Source organism: Lutra lutra, chromosome 2 (assembly GCF_902655055.1).
Source record: "Lutra lutra chromosome 2, mLutLut1.2, whole genome shotgun sequence".
NCBI classification, from domain to species: domain Eukaryota; kingdom Metazoa; phylum Chordata; class Mammalia; order Carnivora; family Mustelidae; genus Lutra; species Lutra lutra.
Window position 1 is genome coordinate 141,780,852 of NC_062279.1, and position 18,145 is coordinate 141,798,996.

The window sequence follows — 18,145 nt, forward strand, 5'->3', positions numbered from 1 at the left end:
TCTCTTGGCTACATCTAAGAGGGCAGTGAGAAATCTTCTCTCCCTGGGGTTGAGCCTATTTCCCAGATGACTTCTTCCCGTAGAAGATGTGGGGTCCCATGGTTTAAGTCTCGAACAATAGACGCCTCTTTTTGTCCAGACTGGTGGTCCTCTGGGAAGTACAACTCTCAGAAACCTAATCAGTTCTATTTGACTTCTTTCAGTTCCATGTGCCAACAGACCCATCCATAATTCATTTGGAGGTGTATCCTCTCTCTAGGCTTTACTGCAGGTACCTTGAGTTTAGCAGGAGTTTGTGGGAAAGCCACTGCTAGTCTCTTTTTGTCCAGAGCTATGTGGTCTAACTAAAAACTTCTGGGTGCCTCCTTGATTCTTTCAGAGACTATAACAGTAGGCATTAAGGCCACACCTTTAATTTGCTAAAGGCAACGTTTTAATTGGCCTTCGTTGCTCAAAACCCTTTTCAGATTCATCTTTTACTAGTTAGAGACGAAAATCATTTCTATATTCAAATGCATTAAGACTCCAATTTTCTGGAATTTTTCTTCCCTTTCATGCCTACTTATACACTGGCCAATTCTTTTCTGAGTTTGTTTTGTACAGTACTTTGTCACATGCAGACAAGACCAACCAGAGCATGTCCTAGTGTTCTGCTGGTCCGCTCTGCCTAAAGCCTCAGCTCATTAGGGTATCGCTTGCCTCACAAATTATCACAAAAGACAGTTTCACTGAATGTTATGCCATTTACCAAATGCCATCCTCCAGCCTCCAGTGGGTGTCTCCTCATTGCCTGCCACCCCTCTCTGAAGCCACATGTTTTAGGATTTGTTATACAACCTCTTACTTCTGGCACCAAGTCCTATAGGTCCTAGGATAGGCAAAGTGATGCTGCCATAATAAATTACTCCCAAATCTTTCTGCTTATAGCAAGGAGAGTTTATCTTTCCTCTTCACTACACTTTGCTCCCAGGCTGCTCTGCCATATATAATGCAGGACGACAGAGTGGCCTCTATCAGTGTGGCCAGCTATGGTGACAGAGAGAAAAGAAATCAAGAGGAATCATGTGCAATTTCTTAAAGCCTCCGCTCAGGAGTGACACATGTCACTTTTGCTCACATTTTGTTAGCCAGAGCAAGTCACAGGCCCAACTCTGACATCTGCTGGGTAGAGAAGCACCATCTTCCCCCAAAGAGGGGGAATAGCCCACAACACTATCTACCACACTTGCCTTATGGGAGAATATCTCAGAAAAGCAACCCAGGAGGTCTTAAGCAGAAGAAAAATGGATATATTCTGCAGTGAAAAATTCTTTTTCAAGTTTCACTCTGAAAATGTTGAGTTGAATGTACAGCCAATAAGGAAAAGTGTTTACCTGCATTTTGTAAAAACTGTTAGAAATGGGGCAAATATGTAATGATTACCCTGTAGAAAGATGCCTTGTGGCCTGTCTCGGACCCACAGTGTAGAATGGCGGTCTTCCACGTGCATTTGGAAATGCTGAAGCTGGTGGCAGCGGCTCTAAGATTGGTCCCAGCTCTTGGGGTCTCAGGATTTCATTGACCAAATCACAGCTTTACAGAGGATTTCTAAGACTTGTTCTGCATCTCCATTTTTATATGTAATCTGTGTATCCTTAAAGGTTTTTCAAGGAAATTTTAAGTCTTTGAAATGTTATTAAATATTCCATAATAGGGGTGCCTGGGTGGCTCAGTGGGTTAAGGCCTCTGTCTTCGGCTCAGGTCATGATCCCAGGGTTCTGATCATGATCCCAGCCCCGCGAGGGGATCTTTGCTCAGCAGGGAGCCTGCTTCCCCCTCCCTCTCTCCGCCTGCCTCTCTGCCTATTTGTGATCTCTGTCAAATAAATAAATAAAATCCTTAAAAAAAAAAATTCCAGAATAGAATATCAACTTGCCTGTTTGCTTTTTGAGTTTCAAACAATAAGACATTTGCAGGAAACAAACATTTTTAAGTATATACTTGATCTTGTGGCTTTTTACCATGTGCTATTCTAGTCCTCTGTTTGGAACATAAAAATCATTTCCACAGCAACTAATTATAGTCTAAGTCACAAGTGTGGGGAATTAGAGGCAACCATCATGCAAATATTAAAAGCTTCTTATCTTTGAAGTTCTCTCAAAAACTAATACAAGCTAATAAGATGCAGAAAAGACACAGACAGTATCCAATGTAGACATGAATTTCTCAAGTTGGGTTTTGGGTGATCAGCTTACCATGAATCTGAAGAGAATTATTTTCTGCCCAGTACTTCAGACCTTTTTCAAAAATCAGTTGAGCATATTTGTGTGGGTCTATTTCTGGCTTCTCTTTTCTGTTCTGTTGGTCTCTGCCAACACCCCACTCTCTTGATTACTGCATATTATATCTTCGTATCAGGTAGTGATTCCTCCCACTTTATTGTCAAGATTGTTTTAGCTATTCCAGGGCCTGTGCCTTTCCACATAAATCTAAACTAAGCTTATTTGTGTCTACAAAGTACTTCCTTCAGTTTTCATGGGGCTGGAATTAAGCCTACAGATAATTCTAGGAAGACTGGACACATTTACTATGTTGGGTCTTCTGCTGCATGCGTGTAGTGTGTCCGCAGTCACTAGGTCGTCTTGGACAGCTTTCCCTGCTCCTCTGACATCTAACACAGGGGGAATCCCGTACATCCTTTGTTAACTGAGTTTTTAAGTACTTCATTATCTTTGGATATTTTGCATATGACTCCATTATCTCTGGAGTGATTCTAAACGGTCTTGTGTGTTTTGTTTTGTTTTTTTTTAAAGATTTTATTTATTTATTTGTCAGAGAGAGAGAGGGAGAGAGAACAAGCACAGGCAGACAGAATGGCAGGCAGAGGCAGAGGGAGAAGCAGGCTCCCTGATGAGCAAGGAGCCCGATGTGGGACTCGATCCCAGGACGCTGGGATCATGACCTGAGCCGAAGGCAGCTGCTTAACCAATTGAGCCACCCAGGCATCCCTGGTCTTGTGTTTTTAATTTTGATTTTCTGGACGTTCATTGTCAGCTTATAGAAATGCACTTGGATTTTATGTGTTATTATTGTGTCTTGTGACCTTGCTGAACTTCCTTGTTCTAGGGGTTAAAAGAACTCTTTTCTTGTATGTTCTTTGAGACTTCTATATAGACAACCATGTCATCTGCAAACAGAGACAGTTTTATTTCTTCCTTTCCAATCTGCATACCATTTGTGTCTTTTTCTTGCCTCATTCAGTGGCTAGAGCTTCAACATTCAATACTAACAAGTTGTTCCTGATCTTAGAGGGAAAGCATTCAGACTTTCACCATGAAATGTGCTGTTAGCTGCAGGTTTTTTGAAGATGCTCTTTATCAAGTTGAGGGAGTTCCTCTCTCTTTCTAATTCCCTGAGCATTCTTATCATGAATGGATGTTGGATTTTGTCAAATGCTTTGTCTAAGTCAATGGATATAATCACATTATTTTTATTCTTTAGCTTAATCACATGTGGATTATATTAATTGATTTTCAAATGTTTAGCAATCTTGAATGCCTGGAATAAATCCCACTTGGACATGGTGAATAATTATTTTAGATATTGCTGGATTCAGCTTGCTGATATTTTGTTGAGGGTTTTAGCGCCTAAGTTTGTGAGTGATATTGGTCTGCAGAGATTTTGGGTTTTGCTGCTGTTGTTGTTGTTGTTGATTTATTTAGCTTTTATTTTCTTTGGTTTAAGCATCATATTAAATACCAGCTTCACAGAATGAAGTGGGAAGTGTTCCTTTCTCTTCTATTTTCTGGAAGAAGCTATATATAATCAATGTTAAATTTTTATGTTTAAATGTTAAAAATGTTAATTTTTTAAAAAATTTTTATTTATTTATGAGAGAGATAGAGAACACAAGCAGTGGGGAGGGGCAGAGGGATGGGGAGAAGCAGGCTCCCCACTGAGCAGGAAGCCTGATGGGGGGCTCGATCCCAGGACCCTTGAGATCATGACCTGAGCCAAAGGCAGCTGTTTAACCAACTGAGCCCCCTAGGCCCCCCAGGTGTTAATTCTTTAAATGTGTGGTAAAATATTGCAGGGAAACCATCCAGGCCTGGAGCTTTATTTTTCAGAAACTTATAAATTACAAATTCAATTTCTTTAATGATTGTAGGACTATTCAGATTACTTATTTTACCTTAGTTGGGGTTTGGTAGTTTGTGGTTTTCAAGAAATTGGTCCATTTCTCCTAAATTGTTGGATTTTTTAGCATAAAGTTGTTTTTCATATTCCTTTATTATCCTTTTGATGCCTCTGGGATCTGTATTAATATCTTCTATTCCATCTCTGATATTGATGATTCGTGTGCTCTTTTTTGTTGCTGTTGGTTTATGAATTTTATTGATTTTTTAAAGAATCCGCTTTTGTTTCATTGATTTTCTCTATTGTTTTCCTAGTTTCGATTTTATTGATTATTTCTGCTCTTATCTTTATTATTTTCTTCCTTGTCCTTGCTTTCCATACCTCTGGAGAGAGGGCAGCGGTGTAACCAAATCTATTACATGCTTAAAAAACTCTGTATTACGTGATATCCTCACTAGAGGAAGAGTGAAACATAAGAAGAGACATCTTCGGGGAAGAAGTCGGGTCAGCACCTCTGTTCCAGGTGCAGAGGAGGGGAAAGAGGCAAAGATAAAGCACAAAGGATGAGCAGGAAGAGGAGCTGAGCCTCCTTGGTCATCAGAGAGTGCGAATCAGACCCCAGGGAGTCAACACCTCACACCCACCAGGACAGCTGGAACCAATAACACACAGATAATAGGAAGTACTGAATCGGAACCCCACAGCTACTTGTGAGACTGTAAAGTCGTGTCGCTCTTTTGTTCCTCAAAAAATTAAATACAGTTGCCACTGATTTGTACATTTTAAAATGGCTAAGATGGTAAATCCTATGTTATTGTATTCTACCACAAGAAAAAAAAGTTAAACACAGAATTACTCTATGTACCAGCGATTCTGTTAGGTATCTACCCATTAGAAATGAATCCACATATTCATGCGAATACTTGTATGTGAGTGTTCACAGCAGGATTAATGCCCATCAACTGTGAACGGATAAACAAATGGAAGATTATTTGCTTGCTTAAATCAAAATATACAAAATATATGATTCCAGATCATGGAATACCATTCAGCCATAAAAAGGAATAAAGTACTGATATTTGCAACCACAAGGATGAAACTTAAAAATATTACGTTCATTGAAAGAAGCCAGACACAGGAAGCCACATATTGTACGATTCCATTAATGTGAAAAATCCAGAACAGACAGATGTAGAGAGATAGAGGAGACCTATTTCCAGGGGGGAAGGAAAAACGGAGAGTGACAGAATGTGAGTGGGGAGTGGGGTTTCTCTTTGGAGGGATGGAAATGTTCTGGAAATAGGCAGCGGCAATGGTTGCAAAACCTTGTGATGTATTAAAGACTGCTGAATTGTATACTTTATGGTGAATTTTATGGTATGTAAATGATATCTCGATTTTTTTAAATTTTTTTTTAAAGATTTTATTTATTTGACAGAGAGAGATCACAAGTAGACGGAGAGGCAGGCAGAGAGAGAGAGAGAGGGAAGCAGGCTCCCTGCTGAGCAGAGAGCCCGATGCGGGCCTCGATCCCAGGACCCTGAGATCATGACCTGAGCCGAAGGCAGCGGCTTAACCCACTGAGCCACCCAGGCGCCCCGATATCTCGATTTTAAACAGAACCGATGGAGCCCACCAAGGAGAAGGGCATCTCCCTGGAGCGGTGGGCAAGGAGAGAGTATGGGACATGGAGGTGCCCAGGGTCAGTGACTGACCCCTGCAGAGCCTTTGAACTGGGGGTTGCAGGTGGGCAGTGCCTGAGCATGCTCGTGCTGAAGCTGTGGACTCAGCACTGACTACACCCCGAAGAAAGGTAGTCATTGTCTTAGATGGGAGGAGTTCCAGAAGAAAAGCCTAAGTGGGTAAAGTGAAACTTTATTCAAAAAAGCAAGAATGAGCCAGCAGTGAGAAAGAACAAGGAGTAAGTATAGACTTTCTTTTGTACCTAAACAGTAACTAAGGGCTCCAATGAGGTTGAAAATAGGATTTCCCTGAAGGCAACCCTAGACAGTTGTTGTTGTTTTCAGTGGGGGCAGGGGGAGATGAAGTCAACAAGGGGAAATGAACAATGCTAGAGTTAAAATGGAAAATAAAGGGAATCCACATGAAGACTGCCGTGTAAAGTTGAACTACAACTTTAAAAAAAAAAGTTGCACTACACAATTCTAGGAGGTGCCATTCACACTAATGTGTAAATGTGTTGCATTACCTAGAGATGTACAATGCACAGTCCTGATTTCTTGATTTTGGCAATAGAGGATGCTTCCTCTTTTGAGACAGGAAACTTTGTAGACTGGGAGGAGGACCTACAACGACACACTGAGGCAAAGTGGGAAGAAGTTCAGGGGCTCATGTCTGAGGCCCCCTTCTTTGTCATTCATGTAAAAGATGAGGTTCTCTTTCGAGATTAAGAGAGAAAAGTAGACATTTGTGGCAAGTCTAAAAACATTTGGAGCAGCTGATGAGTAGAGACTAGTAAGGGTCCCTCTCAGGTCAGATGACCCAAATTTATGGTGGACTCACTCACTCACCACTTCATGGCTTCCTGTAGCACCTTGGGGCTGGGCAATAGGAAAGGAGAGGATGGGATCACCCGGGGCTGGAAACATGCAACCAAGGAGGGGAGAAGTAAAGGGAACAGCAAGTCCTACATGGACAGCTGATGGAGATCGATGGGGAGGCAGGGGTCCATCATGCCCTCGTTTACCTAGTGGTCATCCAACAGGCCACAACTGCATGTCTAGGCATGCAGGAGCCACGGAAGGGGAGTCTGGGCTGCATCCCAGGTGGGACTCACAGAAAGGGAACCCACAAAGAGGAGGAAGGCTGGGTGGGCTGGGGGTATGAGGGGGCCTTGAGATCACAGTTGGGAGTTGAGGAGCAGCTGGCAGGAGAGGAACCCAGGCCACAGCTCTGTGAGGTCCCAGTGTGAGACGGGCCCCATCTGGCAGGTTGGCCCATGTCAGGGGAGGGACAGCGCTTAGGACAAGGAGGGGATAGAGAGAGAAGTCTCCCACTCAGGGCAGGATGGAGGCTGCTGGGAGAAGGCAATAAGCCTAACTGTGGCAGACTGTCCTGCCATCCACACGCTGATCCCCTTGCCTGGCGTAATGCTCTGCTCTGCTGTGGAGTTTGTTGCTTTCACCACGCATGCCGCCATAACCCTAATACCCACAACCACTCTTTAAAGCCCAGCTCAGTGTACGGCAGTATCCTCCTTCCTCTGTCACCTTGACAACAATACGTCTTCCTGATTTTTTTTTTTTTAAAGATTTTATTTATTTATTTTGACAGACAGAGATCACAAGCAGGCAGAGAGGCAGGAAGAGAGAGAGAGGTGGAAGCAGGCTCCCTGCTGAGCAGAGAGCCCGATGTGGGGCTCGATCCCAGGATCCTGGGACCATGACCCGAGCCGAAGGTAGAGGCTTTAACCCACTGAGCCACCCAGGCGCCCCTTCCTTCCTGATTTTTAAAAAAAATTCAACTAAGTCTTGTGGTGGGGTGGGGGTTCTGGAGAGGCGATGCTTCCTGGCTGACAGGACTGTTTGGCCCCCATGCTAGGCCCTCATTCATTCGCGGACGCACGCGGAGACTCCACAGCCCATGGGGAAGGGGCCGGGTGGCCATGCATCCGTGAGCTGACATTCCAGCGGGACAGGCAGGATGGAGACCATGGAGAGACATGCCGCAGCAGGGAGGGCAGGTCCTCGATGGAAGCCGAGGCATCCCACACTGAGGTGAGGGTGAATCATGGGGACACTTGGGGAAAGAGCTTCCCGAGCCAGGGGAAGGAAAGGCTTGAGTGAGGCGTGCATCTGGGGTCCAGTGGCTCAGTGGGGCCGAGGTAGAGAGGGGCTAGTGCCCATGCTGGATGAGGGGACACGGCCCTGCCCTCACAGGGCTCACACGCCTTCAGAAAGACAGTGAGGAGGACAGAGAGGGATGTGTGGTGGCCCAAGAACACAGAGGCCAGCCGTCGCAGAGCAGTGCCTTGAGGGTGACTCCTGAAGTGAGTGAACGTCCAGATAAGGTGGGATGGGTGAGGAGGCCACCAGGAGGGGCAGCCTGGAGGAGAGGCCTGCAGGGGGACGGATGGAGGGGATGGACAGCAGGCACCATGCCTCTTCTTCCTCCTGGCAGAATCCTGACTTAGTTCCAGGCAGTAGCGTACCTGGCCCTGGTAGCTATTGTGACTAGAAAGTGGCCATTACCAGCCTCCCTTGCAGCCTCATAACGCTGCTCCAGTAGAGCCCTGGGCAGGACTCCCACCCCCAGCAAGGGCGGTCTCGGGGGGGAGCCCACTCCTTCCCTCTTTGGCCGGTTCTGCTCAAGAGGCAGCAGGGGTTCCAGAGCCAGGATAAGGAAAAGTCACCTGCTAAGAACACTGAGGACACACAAGGACAGGTGTTGGAGGACACTGCCAAACTGCCCCACAAAACCAAAGGCTGTCTGCCTCCAGAATTCTCTGTGAGTGCAGGTCACTGTCAGGCAGGGACTGTCCCTCCCAGCCTGATGTGCTCCTGGCCCTGACGGGGTGGGAGTGTGGCAAGGACACGCCCAGGCCCACCCCCTATAGCTCGCACACCCTCGTGGAGGAACACACGTTCCCACTTCGGACTCTTCCAATATCTCTATTACGTTCTCTAGCGATCGGCTGCATTTTTGGTGAAGAGCCATCGGTTTTTTCATAATTAGGGAAATCTTGGCATTCTAGTTACCCACTCCTCTTTTCAAAAGGATTAACTACTAGAGAAAAATATCATTTCCTTCTTGTGAAAATAGCCTTGGAAAAACTTCAGGCTTTTAAAATCATGTCAGCATTCCTGCAGATCTGATAATATTGTGAGCTCATGTATCTTACCACTGTGAAGTCAGGGTGGAAAATACATCATCTCTTTCAGATTCCCGGAATAACTTCAAAAGTTCCGGATCCCCAGATAAGTGTGTAAGAATGCGCAATTCAATCTGTGAAAAGTCTGGGGGACAGAACCCACATTAATTCTGAATCTACCAACAGCGTCCCTCATCATTGCTACCCACGCCACAGCCCGCCCTCAGCCTTCTGTCCCCACTGCAGCATCAAGGGCAACATCCCCTCCTGCCCCCCGCCAGGGTCCTCTGGCCTTAGGGCCACTGGCCATCCCTGGGTCTGCAAGTCTAAGGGACTGGTCCTGCCTTTTGTGAGGCCCGCAACACCTCTGGGGAAGGCCATAGGCACTCCTCTGTTCATCCTGTCCATCACAAGTTTAGAGGGGCCTGCAGGTGCCTGGCAGTGTGACTGGGATTTGACAGTGAACAAAACAGATAGGCCTTTCTTCATGGAGCCCATGTTCTAGGAGCAGGAGACAATGTGCATGAGTTATCTGGTCTGTCAGAGGATGAGAAGTGAAGTGGAAAAGACAGATAAAGAAAGGAGGCTCAGGAGGGAGAGGGTGGTCAGGAACACCTCCTCAAGAAAGTGACACTGGAGCAAAGGTACAGAAGAGGCAGAGGAGGGAGCAAGATGGTGTCCAGTGAAGGGGTTCCAGGAGGGCATGATTTGGGACTGGTCCAGGCTGGAGGCCAGCCCGTCTGCAGAGAGCGAGCAGGGCAGAGCAGCGAACATGATGAGGGTGAAGAGGAGAAAGGAGGGGCAGACTGGGTGGGACCATGAGGGGGCACCTGGGGTCTAGAGAAGGTGAGGGACCATAGAAGCAGATCTGTTCTTATTTACTGTGCACAAGAAATCTTTCCTTCAGATAAATATTTGCTTTAGGATTTGCTCTATAGGAGGAATTCTGTAAGCACCTTTGAATTATCTACCATTCCAAGTATTTGAAACATGAAACGTGTAAAGTGAGCCACTGTGACACAGGGCATCTGTCTGGCATGGTTTGCACGTACCTGCTGCCAGGAAGGTATGGCCATTGGGGGCAATGAACATGCTCCTCGGGGAGATGGTGAGCACCGTGCCCTCCAGACCTGAAACATTATTTTAAGAGTACTTGGTGAATTTGGTCATAAGCTGATTTATAGCCATTGCTCACACGGAGTTTATTTTAATATCATTCCAAAGTCAAGAGTCCAGATTTCTGACTTTTCTGAATATTTTTATTAATATAATTTAAAAGCAAATGGTACTGCTGAGAGTAAAGTAGGCTCTCTGTTGTTAAAATTTTACATTCTGTCTAGAATTCTTGGTGAGGAAACAAACATGGACCTTTGAACATACTCCAGTAAGAATGTTCTGGAGGCCCCCGGAGCCTCACCGCCTAGAAGACAGGGTTTGGGGAAGCTGTGGGGTCCTATGATTCATAGCACATGTTTTGAAGGGCAGTAGGAGACAAAGGTGCTCATGGTCACCTTCACGGGTCCTGCTTATGGGCGACTGTATTTGAAAAGAACCCCGGTCATGCTTCACTGTTTTGTGGTGACCAAAGCAGAGAGGCAGGAACACCCCACCAAGGGTGCAGGAGTTGGGGGATGGGCCACAGAACCTAGTTTGCTTAGATGTGACCTTTTTCTTTTTTAGAAATCTAACTGTCAGCATTTCAGTGGAAGAGCTCAGAAGAAAGAACAGTGTTAGTATGCTTTTATAAACATTTCCAGTAGGTTTCAGACTTTAATAAAAGCCAGTTCTATTGTATGTTTGTTTCTCTATTGGGAAGTTGGTGGGGGAGAAATGGTGGGAAGGGAGCTACTTTCCTTGTATAATTATCATCTATTTTAACTTGTAAACTGCCGAAAGGGAGGTGCCTTATCAGTTTAGCTGTGTTTTATTTTTCAATGTGTATTTAAATCTTGGTCATGCAAATACAGAGAACTTGAGGCAGACAAAGAAGTTAGTTATCCAGAAAAGCAATTATAAAAACTTGCGGGTTTTTAGGAAATGTTACCCAAGACTTCAACAAGGTAGAGAGAAATGTGTTACCTTTAAAATCCTGTGGTTTAGTAATTTGAATTGGGTGCCTGGAGATACCTTGGATATTCTGTTAATAATAAGAGGAGAATAGCTTTAGTTGAAATATTTACTCGTAAATTAATCTGTACCATTTGATTGGTATTATCATTACTTTTTAATTTTTTTTTTTAAAGTAAACTCTGTTCCCAACATGGTTCTTGTACTCATGGCCACAAGATCAAGAGTCACATGTTCTACCAACTGAGTCAGCCAGGTGCACCCAAATCTGTACCATTTAAGGGCATTTAAAACATGTCACTTTGGGGCACCTGGGTGGCTCAGTTGCTAAGCATCTGCCTTTGGCTCAGGTGCCTTCGGCTCAGGTCATGATCCCGGGGTCCTGGGATCGAGCCCCGCATAGGGCTCCCTGCTCAGCAGGAAGCCTGCTTCTCCCTCTCCCACTCCCCCTGCCTGTGTTCCCTCTCTTGCTGTGTCTCTGTCAAACAAATAAATAAAATCTTAAAAAAAAACCCAACCAAACAAAAAAATGTGTCAAGTTTTATTAAACCTTAACAAAATAGCTAAGCCAGTATATCATGCATAAGCACATTACTACACAATACAAGTGTCTGATACTGAAACATAATTTTGGCGATTATACCACTAAGTATAATCAGCAACTGTGAGACAATTGTTTTTGACTCCAGCCTGTTTGGCCCTTATCATAATTGTATACAGCATGCTAAACTACAACTTAAAAATTTCTATATAACATGCTAAACATAGATTTCTGTGAAATTTATATACTGTAGTTTCCCCTTAAAAACATATTTTAAAATGAAACTTCTGGTCTCTACACCCTGACTACTGCTCTCCCCTAGTGCTCTTGGCACTCAGTACTGGGCTCAGTCTTGGCATGTGCAACAGCCCTGTGGCTGGTGGCCAGTGTGTCCACATCCCCTGAAAAACCATGTGACAGCTCACTAAGCACCTTCACACCCTTACAACTTGGACTGAACAGCCACTAGCTTCCCTCCTGTTACAGCCATTCAAATCAGGAAAACTTCTGCGGCAACATCTTTTATGCTTGGTGGTACCTTCTACAAAGACACCCTGTTCTACCTGGGAATGTTCTACTTGGGCATCGGTTGGGCTCAATTCCCTGCATGGATCTGGTGAGGCTGCCGGATGTCTCAGATCCCGTGCTTTGGGCCCAGCAACAGCACGTGGTAAGGCAGGCGCTGTCACCCCATTTTTAAAGGTGAGGACACCGAGGCCCAAGATATGAAGCTAGTGGCTCTCAAGTTTTCTCTACAACAGAATCATGTGCTGTCTTAAAACAACACCAAATAGTCACGTGATAAACTCAATAACAGGTCAGAGATGACAGAAAATGAGAGCCAGTGAACTTGAAGATAGCAGAAACTATCCAGTAAAGAGGAGAGAAGAAAAATTTTGGGGAAACATGAACAGAGGCTCAGTGACCTGCGGGATAATACTAGAACTATAATATGATTATTATTTCAGTCCCTGAAAGAGAAAAAAGAGACCAGTGTTGAAAAAATAAAGAAATAATGGCTAAAATTTCCCCAGATTTAGTGAAAGACATATTTTTCAGATTCAAGAACCTGAACAACCTTAAACAAGATGAATTAAAAGAAAATCAGGCCCAGAAATACCACAACTGCTGGAAACCAAAGCTAGAGAACAATCTTGAAAGCAGCACGAGCAAAATGACCCAGGACACTAGAGGAGCGGCCCCGAGGGCGGCCGCCAACTTCGCGTCAGGAGCCACGCGCTCAGACCACAGTGGGGCTGACCGAGGGCACTGCGGCAAACTGCGTCCTCCGGGAATGAAGGTGAACTGAAGCTGTTCTCAGATGAATAAACATGGAGAGAACATGTCCTCAGGGGGCCTGCTCTGAAAGGAGCGCTAACAGAAGTTGCTCAGGCTGAAGGGAAAGGTCCCAAGGAAGCCTGCAACATAACAAATGGAGGATGAGCGACAGACAGGCTCAGTTCCCGAAGAAGCATAAGGACTATTCTTTTCAAGCTCTTTTCGAATATTTACTACTGTTAAAAGCAAACACGGTAATACTTCCTGGGGTGTTTACAGTGTGTGCAGATGTAATACATGGCAGTGAGGACAAGCTGGTGTTCGTAAGGCTTCCACAACTTACTGGGAGTGGTAAAACATCAAATCCAACACTACACTGAACATGGATATGTCTACTATGACCTCTGCAGCCATCACTAAAAAGCATATCATGAGGGGCCCCTGAGGCCCCTGGGTGATTCAGTCAGTTAGGAGGTGAACTCTTAGTTTCGGCTTGGGGCATGATCTCAGAGTTGTGAGATCAAACCCCACATTGGATCTGTGATCAGCGGTGAGTCTGCTTGAAATTCTCCCTCTCCCTCTGCCCATCCCCCTCCTCATGCTCTCTTTCTCTCTAAATAAATAAATCTTTAAAAAATATTATATGGTGTGGGGTGCCTGGGTGGCTCAGTGGGTTAAAGCCTCTGCTTCGGCTCAGGTCATGATCTCAGGGTCCTGGGATTGAGTTCCATGTAGGCTCTCTGCTCAGTGGGGAGCCTGCTTCCCCCACTCTCTCTGCCTGGCTCTCTGCCTACTTGTGATCTCTGTCTGTCAAATAAATAAATGAAATCTTTAAAAAAAATATTATACAGTGAAAGGTAGCAAAAGGCCCAATACACAAACTGAAATGGAATTCTAAAAATTATTCAATAATTCAGAGAAAGGCAGGAGAGAGGGAACAGAAGAACAAAAACAGAAAGGACTAATAGAAAACCAAAATGGCAACCAAAATCCAACACTATCAATAATCACATTATGCTTAAATACTTTAAACACACCAATTAAAAACAGAGTTTGAGTGCACGAATGTAAGACCCAACTACTTGTCTACGAGAAATCCACTTTAGTAAGGTTTAGATGGATTACAAGTAAATAGGTGAAAGAGGAGATGCCATGCAAATACCGATTAGGAGAAATCTGGAGCAGCTATATTAACATAAGACAAAGCAGCATTCAGAAGGGAATTACCATGCATTCAGAGGATATCACAGAATGATTAAAAAGGTGAATTTACAAGGAAATATCAATTCTAAATGTGCACACATCTAATGACAGAATTTAAAAGTACACAAAGCAAGAACTGACAGACCTGCAGTGAGAAACAGACCCACAGTTACACTTAGAGTTGTAAACACACTCCTTCTCAGTAATATGTAGTAATGAGAGATAAAATGAGCAAGGATACAGAAGACCTGAATACTACCTACCAGCTTGACCTAATTGACATTTATAGAACACTAGATCCAGAGACAGCAAAACACACATCCCTTTCAAGGGCACATGAAACACTGTTCAAGATAGATGATACCATAGGTTGCAAAACAAGCAATTTTAGAAAAATTAAAATCACTCAAAGTATGTTCTCTGACCATAATGAAGGTAAACCAAGAATCAGTAACAGAAAGCTATCTGGAAAATTCACAAACAGTTGGACATTAAACAACATACTTCTTAATTAGCTGGGAGTCAAAGTAGAGGTCTCAAGAGGACTTAGAAAATATGTTGAACAGAATGCAAAAGAAAACACATAGTATCAAAATCCATGAGATGTAGCTAAAGCAGTACTTACAGGGAAAGTTATAGCATTAAATAGTTTATACTGGAGAAAAAGGTCTCAAATCAATAATTTAAGTGTCTACCTTGAGGAACTAGAAAAAGAAAAAGCTAAGTCTAATACAAGTAATGGAAAAATAACAAAGATCTGAAATTAATGAAATTTAAAACAGAAAAGCAATAACTGCTGACCCTTGGACAACACGGGTTTGAACTACACAGATCTACTTATACAGGGAATGTTTTTGAAAAATATGGACAGGGTGCCTGGGTGGCTCAGTGGGTTAAGCCTCTGCCTTCGGCTCAGGTCATGATCTCAGGGTCCTGGGATCGAGCCCTGCATCGGGCTCTCTGCTCAGTGGGGAGCCTGCTTCCCTCTCTCTCTGCCTGCCTCTCAGCCTCCTTGTGATCTCTCTTTCTCTGTCATATAAATAAAAATAAAATCTTAAAAAAAAAAAAAAGAAAAATACGGGACAGTACTACAGATGTATTTTCTTTTCCTTATGATTTTCTTAATAACATTTCCTTTTTTCTAGCTTACTATTATAAATTAGAATTATTTTAAGAATACAGCATATAATGCATAATACATACAAAATACCCATTAGTCAACTATTTATGTTATCAGTAAGGATTCTGGTCAACAGTAATCTATCAGTAGTTAAGTTTTTAGGGGCCCAAAAGTCATATGTGAATTTTCTACTGTGCAGGGGGTCAGTGCCCTAACCTTTGTGTTGTTCAAGGGTCAACTGTACAGAAGAATCAGTGAAGCCCAAATCTGGTTCTTAAAGAAGACCAATAAGATTGATAAACCTCTATGTAAACTATTCAAGGAAAAAAAGGCAAAAATGATCAATTTCAAGAAATGAAAGGCAGATATCACCACAGATCACACAGACACTAGGCACAATAAAGAAAGTCTATGAGCATAATATGCCTATAAATTCAACAAGATGAAGGGGGCCAGTTCCTTAAAAGACACAAACTACCAAAATTCACTCAAGAAAAGAACAGAAATCTGGATAACCTACGTCTACTACAGAAATTGACTCTGTAGTTAAGGACCTTTCCACAAATAAAATTCCAAGTCCAGACAGTTTCAATGGTGAATTCTACCAAATACATAAGGAATAAATAATATCAATTCTACATGATCTTTACTAGAAAACAAAAGAGAAAGGAATATTTTCTCACTCATTTTATGAGGCAAGTAATATCCTAATAGCAAAACCAGACAAAGACACTTCATGAAAAGAAAACTACAGACCGATATCCCTCATGAATATAGACAGAAACAATCCTAAACAAAATAAAAACGAATCAATCCGGCAATAGGACAATCTGTCATAACCAAGTGGAGTTAATCCTACAGATACCAGCCTTGACTGGTTCAACATTTAATAATCTATCAGTGTCATTCCTTATATAAATATATTGAAGAAGAAAAGTCACATGCTCTTAATAGATGCAGAAAAACTATTTGACAAAATTAGATATCCATTCATGATAAAAAACTACTCTCAGTAAACTAAGAATAGAAAACAATTCTCTAACAGGACAAAGAGAATCTGTAGCAAAACCTAAAATGAACATTATTCTTGATGGTAAAAGACTCAGTGTTTTCCTTTGGGGATCAGGAGCAGGGCAAGGATGTCTACTCCCAGGGCTCTATTCAACACAATAGAGGAAGTCTGAGCCAGCATGATAAGGCAAGAAAAAGAAATAAAACATACAGTAGAAAAATAAATAAATAAAATGGCCATTATTCATGGCAGACATGATTGTCTATGTAGAGTAACCCATGGAAACTATAAAAAAGCCTGGGACTGGGGCACCTGGGTGGCTTAGTGGGTTAAAGCCTCTGCCTCAGGCTCAGGTCATGATCCCAGGGTCCTGGGATCCAGCCCCAGGGCTCTCTGCTCAGCGGGGAGCCTGCTTCCCCCTCTCTCTCTCTGTCTGCCTCTCTGCCTACTTGTGATCTCTGTCTGTCAAATAAATAAATTAAAAAAAAAAAAAAGCCTGGGACTAATAAATGAGCTGACCAAGGTACCAGGATATAAAGTCAACCTACAAAAATCAATTGCATATCTGCAAATTACCAATGAACAGTTGGACATTGAAATTAAACAATGCCATTTGCAACAGCACCGCAAAGTACCTAGGTATAAATCTGTACACTGAAAACTACTAAATCCTGATGAGAGAATTCAAAGCCCTAAATAAAAGGAAAGATATATCATGTTCTTGGATGAGAATACTCAATATCAAATGCTAATGACTCCCACATTGATCTACAAATTCAACCCAATCCCAATAGAAATTCCAGCAGGATACTTCAGAGCTTTCAATGAACTGATTCCATAATTATAGATCATAGGTCTAAATATAAAACATAAAACTCTAAAACTTTCAGAAGAAAACTTAAGAGAAAATCCTTGTGATCTTAGGATACACAGAGAGTTCTTAGACACACACCAAAAGCATGATCCATGGAAGAAAATACTTGAAAAATTTTACTCCATCAAATTTTTAAAAACCTTTGGTTTGGGAAGGATGTTGTTAAGGGAATGAAAAGCAGCCTTGTACTAGGATAAATTTTTTGCAAATCACACTGGATTCAGTATATATAATATATTAGCATAATATATATAATATTAGTATAATTAGTATATAATTTTAAGTATATATTTATTTATTTATTTATTTATTTTTTAAAGATTTTATTTATTTATTTGACAGAGAGAGATCACAAGTAGACGGAGAGGCAGGCAGAGAGAGAGAGAGAGAGAGGGAAGCAGGCTCCCTGCTGAGCAGAGAGCCCGATGCGGGCCTCGATCCCAGGACCCTGAGATCATGACCTGAGCCGAAGGCAGCGGCTTAACCCACTGAGCCACCCAGGCGCCCAAAGTATATATTTATATATATAATTTGTATAACTAGTATAATATATATAGTTCCTTATAAATATATAAAGAACTCTTAACAAAACTCAACAATGAAACGTACTTCTAGTATGGCAGAGTGTGGAGCCTGCCAACTCCTTCTACAAGGTCAGTATTACCCTGATACCAAAGCCAGACTTTAAATAAAACCCCCTTCGTAAGTAAAGATACAAAACTCTCAACCGAATATTAACAAACTGACCTAACAACGTACAAAAAGGATTATATACCATGACCAAGTAGGATTTATCTCAGGAATGCAAGGTTTGTTTAAAATCTAAAAATAATTACTATAATACCTCAGATTAGTAGAATAAAGGACAAAAAAATCATCTTCACAATAAAACATTTAGAGCAACTGCCAAAATCCAACACTCATTTATATGAAAATACCTCAACTAACTAGGGAGAAAAAAAGAAATTTCTTGACCTAAGAGCATCTATAAAATTTATTCACTTTGAGTAATCTCAGTGTCATAGCTGTATAAAATAGGATCTGTTCTCTACCCAATGGAAAGTTAAATCAAGACCAGGTCAGACTGTAACTAATGCACCCAG

At 42.6% G+C, this 18,145-nt stretch overlaps 1 protein-coding gene across 1 annotated transcript in view; it reads right to left on the minus strand.

Moving 5' to 3' along the window:
• The window catches only part of POLN (DNA polymerase nu), a 154,738-nt gene that overhangs the window by 50,742 nt on the left and 85,851 nt on the right, over positions 1-18,145 (minus strand). Inside the window, exons 17-19 of the mRNA XM_047718644.1 lie at positions 11,027-11,084; positions 10,000-10,077; positions 8,978-9,092 (exon numbers count right to left, since the gene is read on the minus strand). Of these exons, the coding sequence (XP_047574600.1) occupies positions 8,978-9,092; positions 10,000-10,077; positions 11,027-11,084 (251 nt within the window). The remainder of the gene's footprint in view (positions 1-8,977; positions 9,093-9,999; positions 10,078-11,026; positions 11,085-18,145) is intronic.